The sequence below is a fragment of the Monodelphis domestica genome, chromosome 1 (genome assembly GCF_027887165.1).
Source record: "Monodelphis domestica isolate mMonDom1 chromosome 1, mMonDom1.pri, whole genome shotgun sequence".
Taxonomy (NCBI): domain Eukaryota; kingdom Metazoa; phylum Chordata; class Mammalia; order Didelphimorphia; family Didelphidae; genus Monodelphis; species Monodelphis domestica.
In genome coordinates this window covers 477190732-477208311 of record NC_077227.1, presented here as the reverse complement: position 1 = coordinate 477208311, position 17580 = coordinate 477190732, and the positions used below count along the sequence as shown (strand labels likewise).

The 17580-nt window shown below is 46.0% G+C and overlaps 1 protein-coding gene across 2 annotated transcripts; it reads left to right on the top strand.

Annotated features, from left to right (window-relative positions):
- Positions 1-226: 226 nt before the first annotated feature.
- SAPCD2 (suppressor APC domain containing 2) lies at positions 227-17249 on the top strand. Of its 2 annotated transcripts, none has more exons than XM_007475410.3 (6): positions 227-4523; positions 10121-10248; positions 11824-11970; positions 12100-12207; positions 12918-13028; positions 13136-17249. In XM_007475410.3, exons 1-6 carry the CDS (start codon positions 3851-3853, stop codon positions 13262-13264), a joined length of 1296 nt encoding a protein of 431 aa, XP_007475472.1. In that variant the 5' UTR covers positions 227-3850; the 3' UTR covers positions 13265-17249. The 2 variants fall into 2 exon arrangements, with proteins under 2 accessions (XP_007475472.1, XP_016284067.1); XM_016428581.2 differs by having other exon boundaries at positions 12918-13041.
- The last annotated feature ends 331 nt before the right edge of the window (positions 17250-17580 follow it).

Below are 17580 nucleotides of genomic sequence, written 5' to 3'. Positions count from 1 at the left end.
AATGATAGTTCTGACATATTGTGATTTAATAACTAGGAATCCAGAGATCTGAATTTGAATCCCAAATTTGCAAGTCACTAGCAACAATTTGAAAAAGTCACAGGATCTCACTGAGTTGGGAGGCCCATCTAGTTCAGGACCTTCTTTTCATAGTTGAGAAAAATGAAACCCAGAAAAGGTAAGTGACTTGCCTAGAGTCTCTTCACTTCTCCCTGGATCAGTTTTTTTTCTCTGTATAAGTAGTGAATGCTGTTGGTGGGACTGTGAACCAATATAATCACTCTGGAGAGCAACATGGAACCATGCTCAAAAGGCCATAAAATTATGCCTACTCTTTGACACAGTGATATCACTACTGGATCTATATCTCAAAGATCAGAGATAAGGTAAAGGACCTACTTTTACAAAAATATCTTCAGCAGCTCTTTTTGTAGTGGCAAAGAATTAGAAAATGAAGGGTTGTCCATCACTTGGGGAATGAATGAACAAGTTGTGGTATATGGTTGTAATGGAATACTATGGCACCATAAGAAATGACAAATAGGATGAGTTCAGAAAAACATGCAAAGACTTATATGAACTGATGCAAAATGAAGTGAGTAGGACCAGGAAAATACTATATGCAGTAACAGAAATATTATACTAGGAGCATCTTTGAAGGACTAAACCATTACCAGCAAAGCAAATTTCCAAGATAACCACAAAATGTTCTCCACAGCCAAAGAAGAAACTGTCAGAGAGTCAGTGTGGCTCAGTGGATTGAGAGCCAGGCCTAGAGACTGGAGGTCCTAGGTTCAAATCTGCCCTCAGGCACTTCCCAGCTATGTGACCCTGGGCAACTCACTTCACCATCATTGCCTAGCCCTTACTACTCTTCTGCCTTGGAACTAATACACAATATTGATTCTAAGACAGACTATAACGGTTTTTTTTAAAAAAAGAATGTCACAACATTTGTACAACCCAGTGGAATTGCTTGTCGGCTCTGGGAGCTGGGAGGGAAGAGGGGAGGAAAATAAAATGAATCACATAAACATGTAAAAATAGTCTAAAAAATAAACAAATAAATAAAATAAAGGAAGACAGACTAGAAGAAAAAAAAGAAATGGTCAGAGTCTGATTACAGTCTAATTTACTGCCTTGGGGAGGGGGGGGGTGAGAATATCTGAATCTTAAAATATCAGGAAAAAAGTGTGAAAAATTGTTTCTACATGTAATTAAACAAATAATTTAAATGAAAAGTTTTTGAAAGCGAACGAATGATAATTCTATGTAGTTCAAATAAGATGGTTGTTGTCCTTTGTACCTGAAGAGGATGAAAATGACATCTTTGATTAAGTCTTTTAACTTGAGTATAAATTGGATTTAAATGAGGCAGAGTTGCATAGTTATCCAGCTCATTCTCTCAAAGTCCAGTGGCAAGACAAAAGTCAGGATGGCTGGGGATGACTCAGGATGAAATGGATGACCTTGGCTTTTTCCATGTCTAAACAAGCTCTAAGGTCTCTCTACCATGCTTGCTTCAGCCATCTTCATGGCCATTGGAACAAACTGTTCTCATCCCGCCCATTCTACCTGAGGAAGTCTTCACGTGCCTAGGGTAAACACTCACCCTTACTCACTGATGGATTTTTGGACTATTGGTTACCCTCAATCTAGACTATCCCATCTGCTGAGACAATTTTACTGGGTTATGGGCATTGCACATGCTCCAGCTTCTTGGGGCCATGAGTGAGAGCTAGGAGGCAGGTCGACTAAAGGAGGATAAAAAGCTCTGAAAGGATTCAGCAAGCTCTCACACTAGTCTCCCTTGAATACTTGAATATTTGTAAACTAGAAAGTGCTTTATAAATTTAAAGTGTTACTACAGATGAATGAACTCCTAGACTCAAAGAATGTCATGGCCAGAAGAAACATCAGTCTAGCCCATTCATTTTACAGATGAGGAAACTGAGCTCTAGAAGAAACCAGTAATATACACACTGGTACATACCTGTCTTATCCTTTTAGTGCCCTGGAAGCTTCACAATGATGGGGACAAAATCACATTCATCACATTCATCCCTCCCCGATACTATACAAGCATAAAGTCTTGCACAAACTGATACCAGAGCAGCTCAATCAGTCACCCAATAAACATTCATTAAGCATTTATTATATGCCAAATCCTTTGCTAAGCACTAGAGATTTAAAGAATGGCAAAAACAGTAGCTGAGTGATAAAGTAAGGTCTCCTGGCTAGTCTAGGATTCCTTCCACCAAACCACCTCTCAGAATTCTTCCCTTTGCTAAGGAAAGAGGACAGGAGGAAAACTTATGAAATGAATCTAAGAAGCATGGTTAAGATGTTAGATCACATAATTAGGATCCCAAAATACTTCAACAGGCTACAATAGTGTGCTGAGATTAAAAAAGATGATGGTCGAAGCTAGGTGGCTCAGTGGATTGAGAGCCAGGCCTAGAGATAGGAGGTTCTGGGTTCAAATTGTCCTCAAACACTTTCTAGGTATGTAACCATGGACAAGTTGCTTAACCCCCATTGCCTAGCCCTTATAATTTTCCTTCTTTGGAACCAATATGTAGTATTGATTCTAACATGGCAGGTAAAGTTTAAAAAAGAAAAAATGAAGTTTGTGTGAAAAAACAACAACAAAAACCCTAAACACAAGCTATGATTGAAGGAGGGTTGTTCATGGACCCTAGATTCAAAATGAATAGTGTGAAATGGCCATCAAAAAAGCTAGTGTTATTACTAGCTTGCTTTGGAATAGGTATAGAATCCAGAAAGAATGAGATGCCAAATCTGTCCCAAGGCATGCTTATCTGACCAGATTGGGAGGAGAGTTTGAAGTTCTGGGCACCAGATTATCAGGGAACATTGACAAAATGAAATAAGGTCCAGAACAGGTGATTAGGTTGGTGAGGAGACAAGATCTTTTGAAGACAGTGTGACTATTTAGCAGAATGGTTCTTTTGTGGATTGAGAATTAATTTGTTCTGCTTGATCCTGGGAGAAAGGGGGGGGGGGGCTGGGAGCAATGGAAATTGCAAAGACAAATATTGTTAGAAAATGTTAGAGAAAAAATGTTTAACTAATTAGAGCTGCACCAAAATTAAATGGGTTGCCTTGAGATGGATTCCCCTATACTGGAGATTTTCAAGTAGAGAATAAATGACCACTTGTTTTAGAAATGATAGGAGTTCTTGTCACAAAAGGATTGGACCACATCCTCTGAAGTCCCTTCTAAATTCAAATTCTGAGATTCTGTATTCCTTCTAAAGGAGGAAACAGATGAGCTGCCCAAAAAAGGTTTCCAAATGCAGAGTTGAGAAATAGGACTAAACTGCGCTTAGGGGGATCTATAGAGTCCTCAGGGAAGGGAACCCAGTTCCTTCGTCCAATCTTTTCCGCTCTATAACTTCACCTCTTTCCCTACATCCCAGAGGAACCAGAGGGTTGGGTCTGCACCTGCGAGGAGGAGGGGTGCTTAGCTCGGGACTCAGCATCTGCCTCTCGGCGTTTCTCTTTTGGCTGGAAAATCAAACCGGTTCAGTCTGTTTCTCAGCCAATCCAGGAAGAGATGGTGCCCTTTCGGGCCAATGACTGTTGAAAGTGCTAATGAGCTGGTGACGCAAGCGAGGAAGTCCCTGGTTCAAAAAGGAGAAACTATTGTAAGTTCCTTTCTCCGGTTGTCTCCCTCCCTTCTTCTCTCCCTCCCCTTTTTCTCGCTCTTCTCTCTCTCTTCTCTTCTCCCTCCCTCCTCCCCATCCTTTCGCTCTTCTCCTCTCCCCGGGGTGGGGTTTGGAACGTTTCGGATTGTTTGGAACCTGGAGACCCTCGCTGCTGGCCCATGGCTGTGATCGCTTCTGAGCGTGGCCGGTCACTATCCGCAGCCCCAGAGCAGGAATTCAGCACCGAGGGGCTACCCCGGGCCTTTCTGCAGAGCCTTCGTACCCTCTTCGACATTCTAGATGATCGACGGCGGGGCTATGTCCACCTCCTGGAGATTGAGTCCCGATGGCAAGGAGCGGACACGCGAGAGCTCCCAAGGGGTGTGCTGGAAGGTTTGAGGAAGGTTGCCCCAGCCAGCGGGTACCTGACCTTCGAGAGGTTTGTAGTAGGGCTGAGGACTTCGCTGTTGAGTGCTGAGAATGGGGCCCCCCATGCCAGAGCCCCGCCGGGGTCGCGGGGCCAGGCATACCAAGCCAAACTGCTCCCCACGGGTCTCGGGAATTGCAAGGCTAGTGCGGGCCAGGCTCGGGGCAAACTGGCCCCTGAGAAGCACCACCAGCGGCTCATCTTCACACCCGCAGACGAGCCTCGGACGCTGCTGGAGAAGAAACCTTTGTCTTTGGGAGTTCGTTATCCCCATGCGGGGTCAAGCTGCTCCTCCCGTAGCTTGGAGAAGCTCTCCAGCCCTCAGGAAGCTGGGTGTTACCCGGGGGATTTGGAGCGGCCCATGAGCCAGGCTCCTCAGAGCCCCGGAGGACAGATCCTGGAGCGAAGTCTTAGTGGAGATGCAGGTGAGGAGCGAAGGGCTTTGGGGACCCGACGCTGACTGGGGGGAGGGAAGGGTTGTAGTCTACAGAGAACCCTTGCCTCTAGTTCCTAAATGTGCTTCTTCTCTCCTCTCCCTCTTTCCTGTTGCCCCACACCATCGGTGGCCCTGGCCTAGCTTGGGGACCCTGATCTCTCTCTTCTTCTCTGTCTGGATACTCAGTCTCTATATTAACATCCCCTACCCTTCACCCCCCAGTAGGCTGATTTGTTCCTTGCCCATTCTCTTCCGAGGTCATTCCTGCTCTGTTTTCAGACTCACTTTGTCAGGGACCTTAGTTCCTGTAAAAAATGGCTCAGAACCTGGGTAAATCAGGGGCTGAGGAGCTCCAGCAGGGAAAGGACTTTCATATTCTCCTCAAAACACTTAGAAAGGAGCATGGTTTCTCCTCCTCCCACTACCCAAAATGGGGTTACACAGTCTTGAAGTGTTCCTGGGGGCGGAAGAACTTTTTTTGAGGGATTACACAGACACAAGTCCAAGCCTGAGAAGGAATGATTCTCCTTTGCTACATAAACAGCAGGGCCAAATGAGGGACTTCAAGGGCCCCATAGAGAATTTTTGGTTTAATGTAGACCTACCCTTGGAGAGAAGACCCAAGTAATAATAATTATAATGATTATACTTTACATGTATTAAGTATTTAAATGCTACTATCTTGTTTTATCTCTATAACATCTCTGGGAGATGGATAAAACAGGAACTGTTTCCCTCATTTTATAGATAAAGACAACTGAGGCACAGAAAATCTTGCCCAAAGTCACACAGGATTCCTGCCAATGTCAAGATTTGAACTTAGGGCTTGGAGTTCCTATATATAATTCAGGAGGGAGGAAGGGAGAATAAAGAGAATAGACATTTTCTTGAAGGGGAGAGTAGATTCTTAACAAATGCAAGTCTTCTGCCCCCAGCCAAAGAACAGTCTGAGTTCAGTAGGTGTCTTAAGTTTAGAAATGATCTAGAACACTCAGGCTTGGGTTTGGGGTGTGGGGTGGGGAAGAAAGTCAGTCTTATCATGCAGGCTTCCTGGGCCATTGGCAAAGACTGGAGGGAGCTGAATGCCCAGCACTGTCCATTCCCACAGACCTGTCCTTAGGGAACAAGTATCTGGATTATAAGTTACAGGCGTGGGCTGGGCTCCGAGATCGGCTGATGGTCCCTCTGAAAGCCAATCCCCTGGGCCTCCCCTGGCCCTTTCAGCCTACACACGTGCCCAGGCAGGTGCAGAGTTTCCATTCAGCAAAGTACTTCCGATCCCTGCTGCACTCCCAACCTGTGCCATGGGGGAAGGGAGAGAAGAGAAAGTGAGAGGAACAAGGGCTCCTGTCTCCTCTAGTGCTGTTCCTTGAGGTTTTTATAGTTCTCTAAGTATAGGATGGACATAAGGAGAGGGGGAAGGAGGCTGGAGGTCAAGAACATGGAAGGCAGGGCAGCTAGGTAGCTCAGTATATAGAATGCCAGGCCTCAAGTCAGGATGACTTGGGTTCAAATCTGGTTTCAGATGCTTCCTAGCTCTGTCACCCTGGGCAAGTCACTTAATCCCAATGGCCTATCCCTTTCCCTTTTGTCCTAGAGATGTTACTAAATCAGTAAGTAAGGGTTTTAAAAAAACATAAGAGAGGGAGAAAGCTGCCCTTTTCCCTTTCCATATCACTCTTCTCTATTCATCTCCAGCAATGATAGGGCTTAGAGCCTCTTTGGGAATCATGGTGGCCACACAGGTGCTGGTGCCACTCATGGATCAGATTCAGTCTTGGATGTATACCCTATTTATTGCCAGGGATTTACAACCCTTTCTTTGACTTCTTCTGCCCAGATGTCCACTGTCCGGGGGCAAGCTAGAGTGGGGAACCCCCCCTCCCCCAGGGAGCAGAGAATCTTCTGTGATGACCTCCTGGTGAACTGGCTTCCTAGGCCAAGCAACTTGTGCTGCTTGCTATTTGGATATAGCATGTTGAGGCAAGAAATGTAGGGCCTGCCTCAGAGTTGCTTTGCCTGGTTAAGGGTGAGGAGAGGTAGACCTGGTGCATGGATTGTTTCCCCCAGCCCTTCCAGGCTTCAAGATTCCAGGTCTGGGACCTCATAAATGGCCATCATGAAAGGGACCTTCTCTTTCCACCCAGCTTTGTCATACTCCCTCTTCTTTCCCCATCTCTCTTTCCTGCACTGTTTGGACCCTAGAAAGCCATAGTTTTGCCCTGTTGAGCCTTTCATGCTGAAAAATCTGTGGTTGCTATATCCTTGCCAGCATTTCCTTCCCTATCTCCCCTGAGGCCAGGAGCTCTATGACTCTCTTGTTCACCTGAGTTTTAGGCTTCCACAATTGACAAGAGCAAGGTCCTTCTTCTCCCTTTCTCCCACTGCCAATTAAAGGCCGGATTGCTCCCCAGAAGAAAATTTGACCCCCAGGATCATAAGTTCATAAATTTAGAGAAGGAAGAGAGACTTTGGAGGCCATCAAATCCAAATCCCTCAATCTACAGATTAGGAAACTGAGGCACAGAGAAGTTAGGTGATTTGCTTATAGTCATACAATTAGTAAGTGCCTGAAGGAAGATTTGAACCTCAGGTCTTCCTGACCCTGAGTCCAGCATCTAGCTGGTCATCTGGGCCACCAGAGCCCCATAAAATAAATGGACCTTTTGTTGCTCGATCTGTGTCTTTCTGGAACATTGGGTGCCAGGGAACTGTTTCGGTAAATACTAGGATATCTGATCCATAGGCCATTAAGGAAAACTGGAAGTGTTCAAGGAAACCCTTTTGTGGGTACATCAGAAAGGCTAGCCGTAGCATCTCCCAAACTTTCCTTCAATGTCTATCCCCAAACCAGGATCCTGACCCAATTAGAGAAGTCAAAAGACTGTACATAACAAACAATTTTGGATTGTTCATCCATTGTTTCAAAATGAGAAGAAATGTTGAGGGGTTAGGAATAAACCATTAGGGAGAAAGCCTTAGAAAGGCTTGGGTTGGTGCAGTGGCCAGAGCACCAGGCCTGGAGTCAGGAGGTCCTAGGTTCAAATCTGGCCTCAGACACTTCCTAACTATGTGCCCTGGGCAAGTCCCTTAACCCTGATTGCCTAGTGCATGCCCCTCTTCTGTCTTAGAACTAATACTAAGGCAAAAGGTGAGAGAGAGACAGAATTTTTTGTAAAGTAGTTTAGAAACATTTAAGTGCCATAAAAGTAATAGAGTAATAGCAACAGTTATTAATCAAAGCTGGCCTCAGATACTTTCTAGGTGTATGACCCTGAGCAAGTCACTTAACCCCCATTGCCTAGCCCTTAACACTCTTCTGCCTTGGAAGCAATACTTAGTGTTGATTCTAAGTCAGAAGGTAAGTGTTTAAAAAAAAAAAGACTTCAAGTCCCAGGTCCACATTGCTTCATTCATTGTATTTGTATCCCCCAGCACCTAGCACAATGCTTGGCTCATAGTAAGTGGTGAATAAATGTTTGTCGATTACCCTTACACCTGCGATTACCTCAAAATGTGGACCATGAAATACCCACCCCTCAAAAATAAAGGGGTCCTGGCTGAGTTGAAAAGAGGATTCATTTCTTAGGGGGAAATTACTAGAAATGCATATTGGGGGATATCCAGGATGGAGCCTCCTGGCCAGAGAAGAGTAGGAAGAATTTATGTTTGCAAACCACAAAGAGTAGTCTGGGAGGAATTGGGTGGTAGAGAATGGACAGAAATCAAGGGAAAGCCAACCAAATAGAAACATTTAAATATGAAAGACAAACATGTATATGAGGGAGTCATAGGGTGGAACAGATAGAACCTCGAAGCAGGATATTTCAGTATGTTTGGTAGCAATGGCTGACCACAAGGCTGGTTTAAGCTGGCTTATGATGCTTCGGGTAGGGTTGATAATGGATGGCTTCACCAATGAACACTGAAGGTGTCTGGAAGTGAGCAAGACCTCTGGCTCCCTGCAGACTCCTAATTGGCTCTTTCCTGCAAATAGACTTGCTCTGTGTCCTGGGCATCTATATAGTAAATTAACTCATGAAAAATTCAGGAATATTTCTACAATTTCCATGCATTTTAGGTACTTAAAACATTCTGAGGGGCAGCTGGGTAGCACAATGTATAGGCTGGATGGGGAAGACCTGAATTCCTCTGATCTCAGACACTTCCTAGCTGTGTGACTCTGGATAAAAATTACTTAATTCCAATTTCCTAGTCCTTGCCATTGTTTTACAGATGGTAAGGATTGAGGGGAAAAAACCAAAACATTCTGAGATGGGTTTCTAGCTTCACTAGACTGAAGGGATCTATGACCAGAAAAAGGTTAAGAATATCTATGCTAGAACCTCCACTACCAGCCAAGAACCTATGGGGTAGAAAGCCTTAAGGACCCTATCCTTATGCCTACCAGCTCCTCATATGCCTCTCCACTCTGGAAGGAGGACTGACACTCTCTGCTTAGGCCTCCAGCCCTGATAACCTTCCCTGATCCAACTGGGCAGGAGGTCAAGGAAAGACATGTCAATCAGTTATTCAACAATTCCTTACTGAAGTCCTCCATCTAAGGAGAAAGAAAAGAAAAAGATAGAAACATAGCTTCTGCCCTTGTTTGGTTGGGGGGATGAGTCTCAGACCCACGAAGAGCTAGATATGATAATGGTGATTAATTATCCAAATCTTGGAATCTTGGAATTGAGAAATTCCAAGAAGGGAAAAGCTCTGTGATCTAGAGCACTCAGGGTAGACTTTGTGATCTAGGCAAAATCTGAACTAGACTTAAAAAAATTAGTAGTCTCTGAAGGAAGAAGAGGAGGAGGGATAGGGTAAGTTGGGAAATAGAGTGAGCAAAGGTGCAAAGACAGAATGAAAGTGGGATATGTGAGGAGTCACTTAAGAGAAGAGCTTGAGTAAGTAGAGAGTGAGTTTAGAGAAGCCTAAAGAGATAGTCCTGGGGCAATAGTGCTGATGGAAAGCTAAACCACCAGTAGCAAAGCCTTCAAGTGGGAAAAGCAGCCAAATCCATTTCAAGCAGATGTAGAAATATCTCCTTCCTTTAGTAATTGGACTCTGAGTCAGAGACTGTTTGTGGGAACAAGAGGAATGAGGGACTGAGACATTCAGGGCCTGAAGCTTAGGTCTGGAGATTAAGATTAAGGGAAATAAATCTATGTGACAAGAAAAATCAGGGGTGGAGATGGAGGAGGAAGTCTATCTGGGAGGATGAGGTAGAAAAAACTTCGAGAAAGAAATACATGAACTTGACTACTTAAGGTTACAGGAATGAGATGGAAATTCCTCTTGTAAGTAACCCAAAGGTTGGGTTACCTTTCCCAGCCCCCAGGGAATGCCACCTTTCCCCCAAATTTCTTCTTTGCCCGGTGGGCGGGGAACAACTTTTCTGCCTCACCCATATATGCCCTGCTAGGACTTGTTTTCACAACCCAGATTTTCTGAGCCAGGCCTGGGGGGAACCAGGTCTAGAGAGAGCCAACAGTGGGCACGAGTGGTTGTTGCAAGCCTTTTGTAGGTCAAGCTGAGAGCTGGTTGCAAGAGCCAGGCAGCTACCCACATCTTTCTGCCTTGCAGGCACTGATGTCCGGACTATGGGACGATGTCAAAGTGAAAGCTGTACTACAGGTGGGTCTGGGAGGCACCCGAGGGGCCGGGGAGAGCAGCGGCGGCATACCATCACCAATGGAGTGGACTATGACATGGTAAGATGTCATATGGTTTCTTTGTCCTATACTTTTCCACTTCCCTCCCCCATTTAGAGTAGATAAAAAAAGAACAGCTGGACAGACCATCAGAGGTGCTGACTTCTGTTCCCTCTGGGCAAGGATGCATCAGTGTGGTGAGGATAAATGAATGAGAAAGTGTTTCTTTTAAAATGTTGTTATTTATTTCTTTAAATGTTTCTCAATTATGTATAAAGAAAAATTTAACATTCATTTTTGAAAATTCTAAGTTCCAAGAGCAGGTAGGTAGCAGAGTAGAATAGAGCACCAGGCCTTGAGTGGAGAGGACCTGGGTTCAGATCTGGCCCTTAGACACTTCCTAGCTGTGTCACCCTGAGCAAGTCACTTAACCCCAACTGCCTAGCCCCTGGCTTTCTGTCTTAGGGTTGTTAGGGTTGTCTTGGGTTCTGTCCTAGGGTTGTACTGATTCTAAGATAGAAAGTAAGGGTTTAAAAAAGAAAAGAAAAAAGAACATTTTGAATTCCAAATTCTCTCCCTTCTGTTACTCTCCCACTCATTTTTTTTTTAAACCTTTACCTTCTGTCTTAGAATCAGTACTAAGTATTGATTCCCAGGCAGAAGAGTGGTAAGGTTAGGCAATGGGGGTTAAGTGACTTATCCAGGGTCACAAAGCTAAGAAGTATCTAAGGTCATAGTTGAACCCAGAACTTCTCCATTCCAGGCCTGACTCTATCCACTGAGCCACCCAGCTGCTCCCAAGAGAGCATTTCTTAATCATCTTCTATGTACCAAGCTCTGTGACAGGCAACTCCCTGCCTTCAAGGACTTTACATTCTATTAAGGGAATATAACAGATATAATAAGAATGGTGGCCTCAGAAAGGAGCTTAGTCCTAAAAGAGTTAATTATATAAATAAGGGTTTTGAATGGAGCTTTGGGCAGCTTATTTTCTTCTTTCCAAGAGCAATTGTGGTATTGATTTGATTATTGTTCTCAGAACAATAGCAAAAGGCAGAGAAGGGGCAGGGGGCAGTGTCTTTCCCAGACTTCCAGGACTATTCTAGGTCCAGGGGGTCTGGACTAGAAGCCTCTTCGAGGACACTTTATTCCTTCCCCATCTGGAAGACCCATTCCTCCAAGGGCATCAGGGAGGAAAAGCATCCTCCTTCCTCCTGTTGGGAACTTGGACTTGGTGGGGAAGGACCGGGGCGGGGAGGTGGGTAACATTTAAAGAAGGTATGAAGTGGGAAGCTGGGTGGCTCAGTGGATTGAGAACCAGACCTTGAGATAGAAGGACCTGTGTTCAAATCTGGCCTCAGACACTTCCCAGCTGTGTGACCCTGGACAAGTCACTTGACCCCCATGGCCTAGCCCTTACTGCTCTTCTGCCTTGGGACCTATACACAGTGTTGATTCTAAGGCAGAAGGTAAGGGTTTTAAGAAATAAATTTAAAAGGCATTAAAGAAGTCATGAAGCTTGGGGAATGTTGAGCTTCCATCCAATGGTCATCTGTGTGGACATGTACATGGGTTTGCCTTTATGTGGTATGCGTAAGTTTCTCTCCAGGAATGTGTGCTTGTTTCGTGTTGCAGCTAAAGCAGATGAAGGAGCTGGAACAGGAGAAAGATGCACTCCTCCAAGGCTTGGAGATGATGGATCGAGGACGGGACTGGTATCACCAACAGCTCCACTGGGTACAGGAGCGACAGCGCCACTTAACCAAGAACAAGAAGAGCACAGTGAGTGTTCTTCTCTGCCTGCCTCCCAGACAGCAGCAGCCGTCCCTGCCTTTAGCAGATAATTCCTGGGCTCCTCCCTGCAGCTTCCCCAGAAGCTGGTCTGATCTCTGACCTTAACTCTGCTTGCAGGAATTCGGGGCTGAGGGGAGCTCTAGCCCACTGGGCCAGCTGTTGCCCAAACTACAGGAAGTTATCCGGTGCCTGGGGGAGCTCTTAGCTGCTGCCTGTGCTGGAAGGGTGAGTGCTTCCTCCTTGTACCCCTCCTCAAGGATTACTAGATGCCCTTGCCCAGGATCTTTAATTCTAGGTTCACTGAATACTCCAAAGTCAATCCCTATCATGGGTAAACTGAGATCAAGAATATAGAAAGCTATGAGATGTCGATGTTGAAAGGGACCTTTGAGAGAGCAGCTGGGTAGCTCAGTGGATGGAGAGCCAGGCCTAGAGATGGGAGGTCCTAGGTTCAAATCTGGCCTCAGACACTTCCCAGCTGGTGTGACCCTGGGCAAGTCATTTAACCCCATTGCCTAGCCCTTACCGCTCTTCTACATTTAAACTAATACACAGGATTGATTCTAAAATGGAAGGTAGGAGTTTATAAAAAAGAAATAAAAGAAATGGACCTTTGAGATCATGGAGCCTGGTCCTCTTAATTTTGCAAATGGGGAAACGAGTCTGACCAAAGGGAAATAACTTGCCTAATGTCCCATAGATCTAGTGAAACACAGGTCTCCTGGCTTCCCATCTAATACCATTTTCACTGCACAGTATTGCCTCTCAGGGTCATAGCAGTGCCTCTCATGTACCTCCCCTCTGCAAATCAGTCTTGAGGTGACATTTCCTCTGTCACCTATGAGGAGACAACAGGATTTTCCAGGGCTTCCTTTTTGGGTCTGTTCTCTGTCTCTGAACTCTCATCTTCCTTCTTCAATGTCCCTCTCATGCAGGTCCAGACTGTTCCCAGTCCGGTCTCTTCCACCCCCGCCATATCCCCTGTCTCTGGGAGACATCAACAGACCATCCTCATGCTGAAGGAACAAAACCGTCTTCTGACAAAGGTGGGGATCAAAGGTGAAGAGAAGGGTGGAAGGGGGTGGGATAAGAGGGCCCTGGGAAATGGGGAGAAAGGCCAGGTGGTTAGTGCTTCCTGTGGCCTCCTCCCTAGGAAGTAACAGATAAGAGTGAGCGGATCACACAGCTAGAGCAAGAGAAGTCGGCCCTCATCAAGCAACTGTTTGAGGCTCGAGCCCGAAGCCATCAGGAAACCAGCCAGCTGGACTCCACCTTCATCTAACCCCTGACAAGAGCGCAAACTTCATGGACAGCGCTTGCCCTCGTGGAGGGCACAGAATCTTCTCCTAGCCCCTGACCCAACGTAGACACACTCTGGGCACCCTTTGCCCAGATTCAGCAGACTGCTTCTGCCACGGGCAGAGACTCTGGCAGTCCTCTGACCATCGAGCATCCATCCTAACTAAGGCAGGAGGACTTTCCCATCCAGGCTCTGGGGAGAAATATCTTTTAGGATAGCTTCCATAGCCATCCCTGGCAGGAAGGGAATTTCCCCCCAGTTAGCCTCATCTCCCTCTCTCCACTTCCCCCTTCTTCCTTTGGTGAGCAAAGCCCTGAGCTGAACTCGGCTCCCTCCTTCTTGAGTGAACTAGACCAAATCATTCCATTTCCTCTTTTGTAAAAGAAGGGGCGGGACCGAATAACCTCCTCATGTCAGTTCTGGTCAGGGCCCTGCACTGATCCTGGTCTGTTCTCTTCAGGTAGGGGCTGGTTCCCAGAAGAAGATAAGCTGCTAGGTGTAGCTCTGAGATGGGTTGGAGTCCCTACCCCAACTAGCCATTCCTGGGCTAATAGCCAAGGGCATGAGGATGAACAGGAAGGGCCATTCTCTCCCAGGGAATGGGATATGGTCAACACTCATCCTCTTTCCCCAGCCACTTGGAGAAGTGTTTACATTAAAAATTCTGGAGTCAGGGGCAGCGGGGTAGTTCAGTGGATGGAGAGTCAGGTCTAGAGATGGGAGGTCCTAGGTTCAAATCTGGCCTCAGACACTTCCTAGCTGTGTGACCCTGGGCAAGTCACTTAACCCCCATTGTCTAGTCCTTACCATTCTTCTGCCCTGGAACCAATACACAGTATTGACTCCAAGATGGAAGGTTTGGGTTTATTAAAAAAAAAAAATTCTGGAGTCTCTTAGGTAAGAATGGATTTTATATGGTTTATTTCCCCACCGCCAGGAATGTGTACAGCTGCTATCACTCTGAAGTAAAAAGACAAGTCATCCCAGATGTTTCTTTATTCCCTCCCCAGCCACCTCCACATCTAGGCATTGAGTCCCATGGGGAAGGAAGGACTTTCAGCAAACAGCAGGGGGAGTTGGGGGAATGGGAGGCTCCTTAGAAATTTGGAGGGTCATTCTCTCCTTTGCCCCTAGAGGGCAAAATAGCTAAAGTCTCCAATAATCAGAAAGTATTTATTAAGCACCTACTATATTCCAGGCAGGGCAGCTAGGTGGCAGAATGGAGTTGAGTTCCAGGTCTGGAGTCAAAAAGATCTGAATTCAAATTTGATCACACTCATTAGCTGAGGGACCCTGGGGAAATCTCTTAGCTCTGTTTGCCTCAGTTTCCTCATCTATAAAATGAGCTGGAGAGGGAAATCGCAAACCACTTCAGTATCTTTGCCAAGAAAATCCTAAATGGGGTCACAAAGCTGAAATGGCTAACAACTTATTCCAGTTATTATATTCTTGGGATTACAAAGGGCAAAAGACATGCTTTACTCTCATGGAGCACACAGTCTAAAAGGGGAAACAAAGATACAAAACCTATGGACAAACAAGATATGTACAGGATAAATTGAAGAGAAACAAGAGGGAAGGCACTACTAATCTTTTTTTAAACCCTTACCTTCCATCTTAGAATCAGTACTGGGTATTGGTTCTAAGGCAGAAGAGTGGTCAGGGCTACTCAATGGGGGTTAAATGATTTGCCCAGGGTCACACAACTAGGAAATGACTGAGGTAAAATTTGAACCAAGGACCTCCCATTTCTGGGCCTGGCTCTCCATCCACTGAGCCACCCAGTTGCCCTTGGGCACTACTAATCTTATTTGGGGAAGGCTTCTTGTAGAAGATGGGATTTTATCTTGGTCAAAAACCAGGAAGAGGGGGCACCTGGGTGGCTCAGTGGATGGAGAGTCAGGCCTAGAGACCGGAAGTCCTGGGTTCAAATGTGACCTCAGGCACTTCCTAGCTGAGTGACCCTGGGCAAGTTACTTGACCCACATTGCCTAGCCCTTACCACTCTTCTGCCTTAGAACCAAAACAATATTGATTCTAAGGCAAAAGGTAAGGTTTAAAAAAAAAACAAAAACAAGGAAGAGATCAGCTGGCTCCATTGCTCCCTCCCTCCCTCCACTAGGCCTGGGAGGTCTCACCTCCCAACTACAGGGTATAAGGGCAGCCAGGCTTGCTCCCTAAAGGAGGTAGCCCCTTTGCCTAGGCCGTTATAACCAGGGCTTCCTCCTCCCAGTCCCATCTCCCTTCTAGTCAAGACTACTTCTTCCTTTGTCCCCTTTCCCCCAGGATTCTTCCCCCCTCATCCTGCCCCCTCCACCTTCACCCTCCTTGTTTTCACCCCAAGTCTTGGGGTCTGTTGCCAGAAAACAAAGGGGCCTCAGAGCTGCTCCATGCAAACAAATGTCATTCAGTAACAGAAATGGCACTTCCTTGGGGAGGGGGGGAAAGGAAGAGTCCCCATGGACAACAACTCACACTTTAGTAGCACTTTGCTTAAAGGGGCCCAGAGAAGTCCGTTGTACAAGTATTTTTAGCCTCCTTCAGCCTGTGAGGAAACTTGGACTCCAGGAGATCCTGAGAGCTCTGGCTAGGAAGTCTGTCAGCCAAAGTATTGCCTCAAAACCAGAATGGGAGATGCCTTGTGGCGTTTGGGGCTAGAGCATTTCTGGGTCTGTCTCTAGTGGGGAACCCCTCCCTGCCCTTCTGGACATAGAGGGGGAACCCTTATCCCTGAAGGCCTTTGCTCTCCCACCCCCAGTGAAGCACTATTGCAGGGACCTCCAGACCTGAGCTCTGTGACAAGAGGGGGTAGTTGTTAGGGAAACGGGTATTTATGGGTTGGGAGATTTACTGAAAATTGTCTCGTTTCCAGGGGAACATCTCCCTTCTCCCTCTCTCCTCACTTAGAATTGCCAGATATAAATCTGCCCTAAAGAGATGAGGCGAAAAAGGGGGGCATGGAAGATTTGGTCCTATCCTGAGCCAAGGAGCCCTTTGGAGTCAGAAGAGATGGGCTTGACTCCTATACTAGAAGACTTCGGACACGCAGGCTCTCTAGGACTGTTAACCTTGCTGTTAAATAGGGGTAGGAGTAGATTGAACCTCTATAATTCTATGACGTTAGCAGTGCAGTTGGAAGGATTTAAGTTAAAATAAGACCAAGATGTCCAGCCAGCCTCTTTCCTACCTTGGACAAAGAGCAGAGGTTAGAGAAAGTATTTTTCTCCTCCAGTTTTTTCACCAACTGAGGAGGAGGTAAAACCACAAGCCAGTCCCTACCCCCTGGGAGACACAAGAGCAAGATAAAATAGCTTATACCTGTGCAGGGTAAGTGGCACTGGGGGAGCTGCAGAGGGGGCGGCCAGAACTCATCTCAGGCAGCTCCTGTTCACACAGGTTGGACAGGTTGGGTGCCCGACTGCTTTCTGAGGCTCTCTAGCTAGCCCAGGATTTGAGTCTAGGGAAGGGGCAAGGCTAACTGGCTCCTTGTTTTCCCTTTCTGACTGAGTGAATGTGGTGGCTGGTTCATCCATAGGTTAATATTTACAAGGTCACAGGTTTGATTGGCTTTACACAGCAGTTAACTTCCTGTTTGCCTTATCTGGCTCCATTGCTTGGTCCACAGGCTTAATGTATTTTGATATTGATAAAGGGGAACAAGTGAAAGTGTCTCAGTATTGCTCTTCCCTGTCACTGAGGACATAGCTCTGAGTTCATATCAACTCAGAGTGGGTCAAGAATTTCATTTCTAAATTAGACTTAAGAGTCAATAGAGAGGGGTAGGTGAGTAGCTCAGTGGATTGAGAGCCAGGCCTAGAGATGGGAGGTCCTAGGTTCAAATCTGGCCTCAGCCACTTCCCAGCTGTGTGACCCTGGGCAAGTCACTTAACCCCCATTGCCTTGCCTTTACTGCTCTTCTGCCTTGGAACCAATAAATGGTATTGATTCTAAGATGGAAGGTAAGGGTGTTACAAGGGAATCACTTTAAAAGACTGATATATATTAATTTAAGGTCGCCAAGGAATCAGCTATGTAATTCCTAAATGAAAAACTCAAGTCAGCCGTCAGCTTTTTTTGGAGTTTAATTACAATAGGAGTAAGAAAGGAATTAGAGATATATAGAGAGAGAGAAAGGGGAGAGAAGGGAATAGGGCTTAAATACCCCTTCTGTTTAGGCTGGGCCAAAAGGCCCAAGCCCTTAGATAGCTGAGGCAAAGAAAAGAGATCAGTCCCTATTACTCACGTGTCCAAAATGGAGAAACAGTCTCAGAGGCCCCCACCTTCAGCTTCCTTCAGAG

Bases quoted from the DNA above. Each gene is read 5' to 3' on its own strand.
- SAPCD2 (XM_007475410.3), top strand. From the start codon at position 3,851: ATGGCTGTGATCGCTTCTGAGCGTGGCCGGTCACTATCCGCAGCCCCA. The intron at 10,249-11,823 runs GTAAGATGTCAT...TTCGTGTTGCAG, and splicing joins ATGGAGTGGACTATGACATG to CTAAAGCAGATGAAGGAGCT. The intron at 13,029-13,135 runs GTGGGGATCAAA...CCTCCTCCCTAG, and splicing joins AAAACCGTCTTCTGACAAAG to GAAGTAACAGATAAGAGTGA.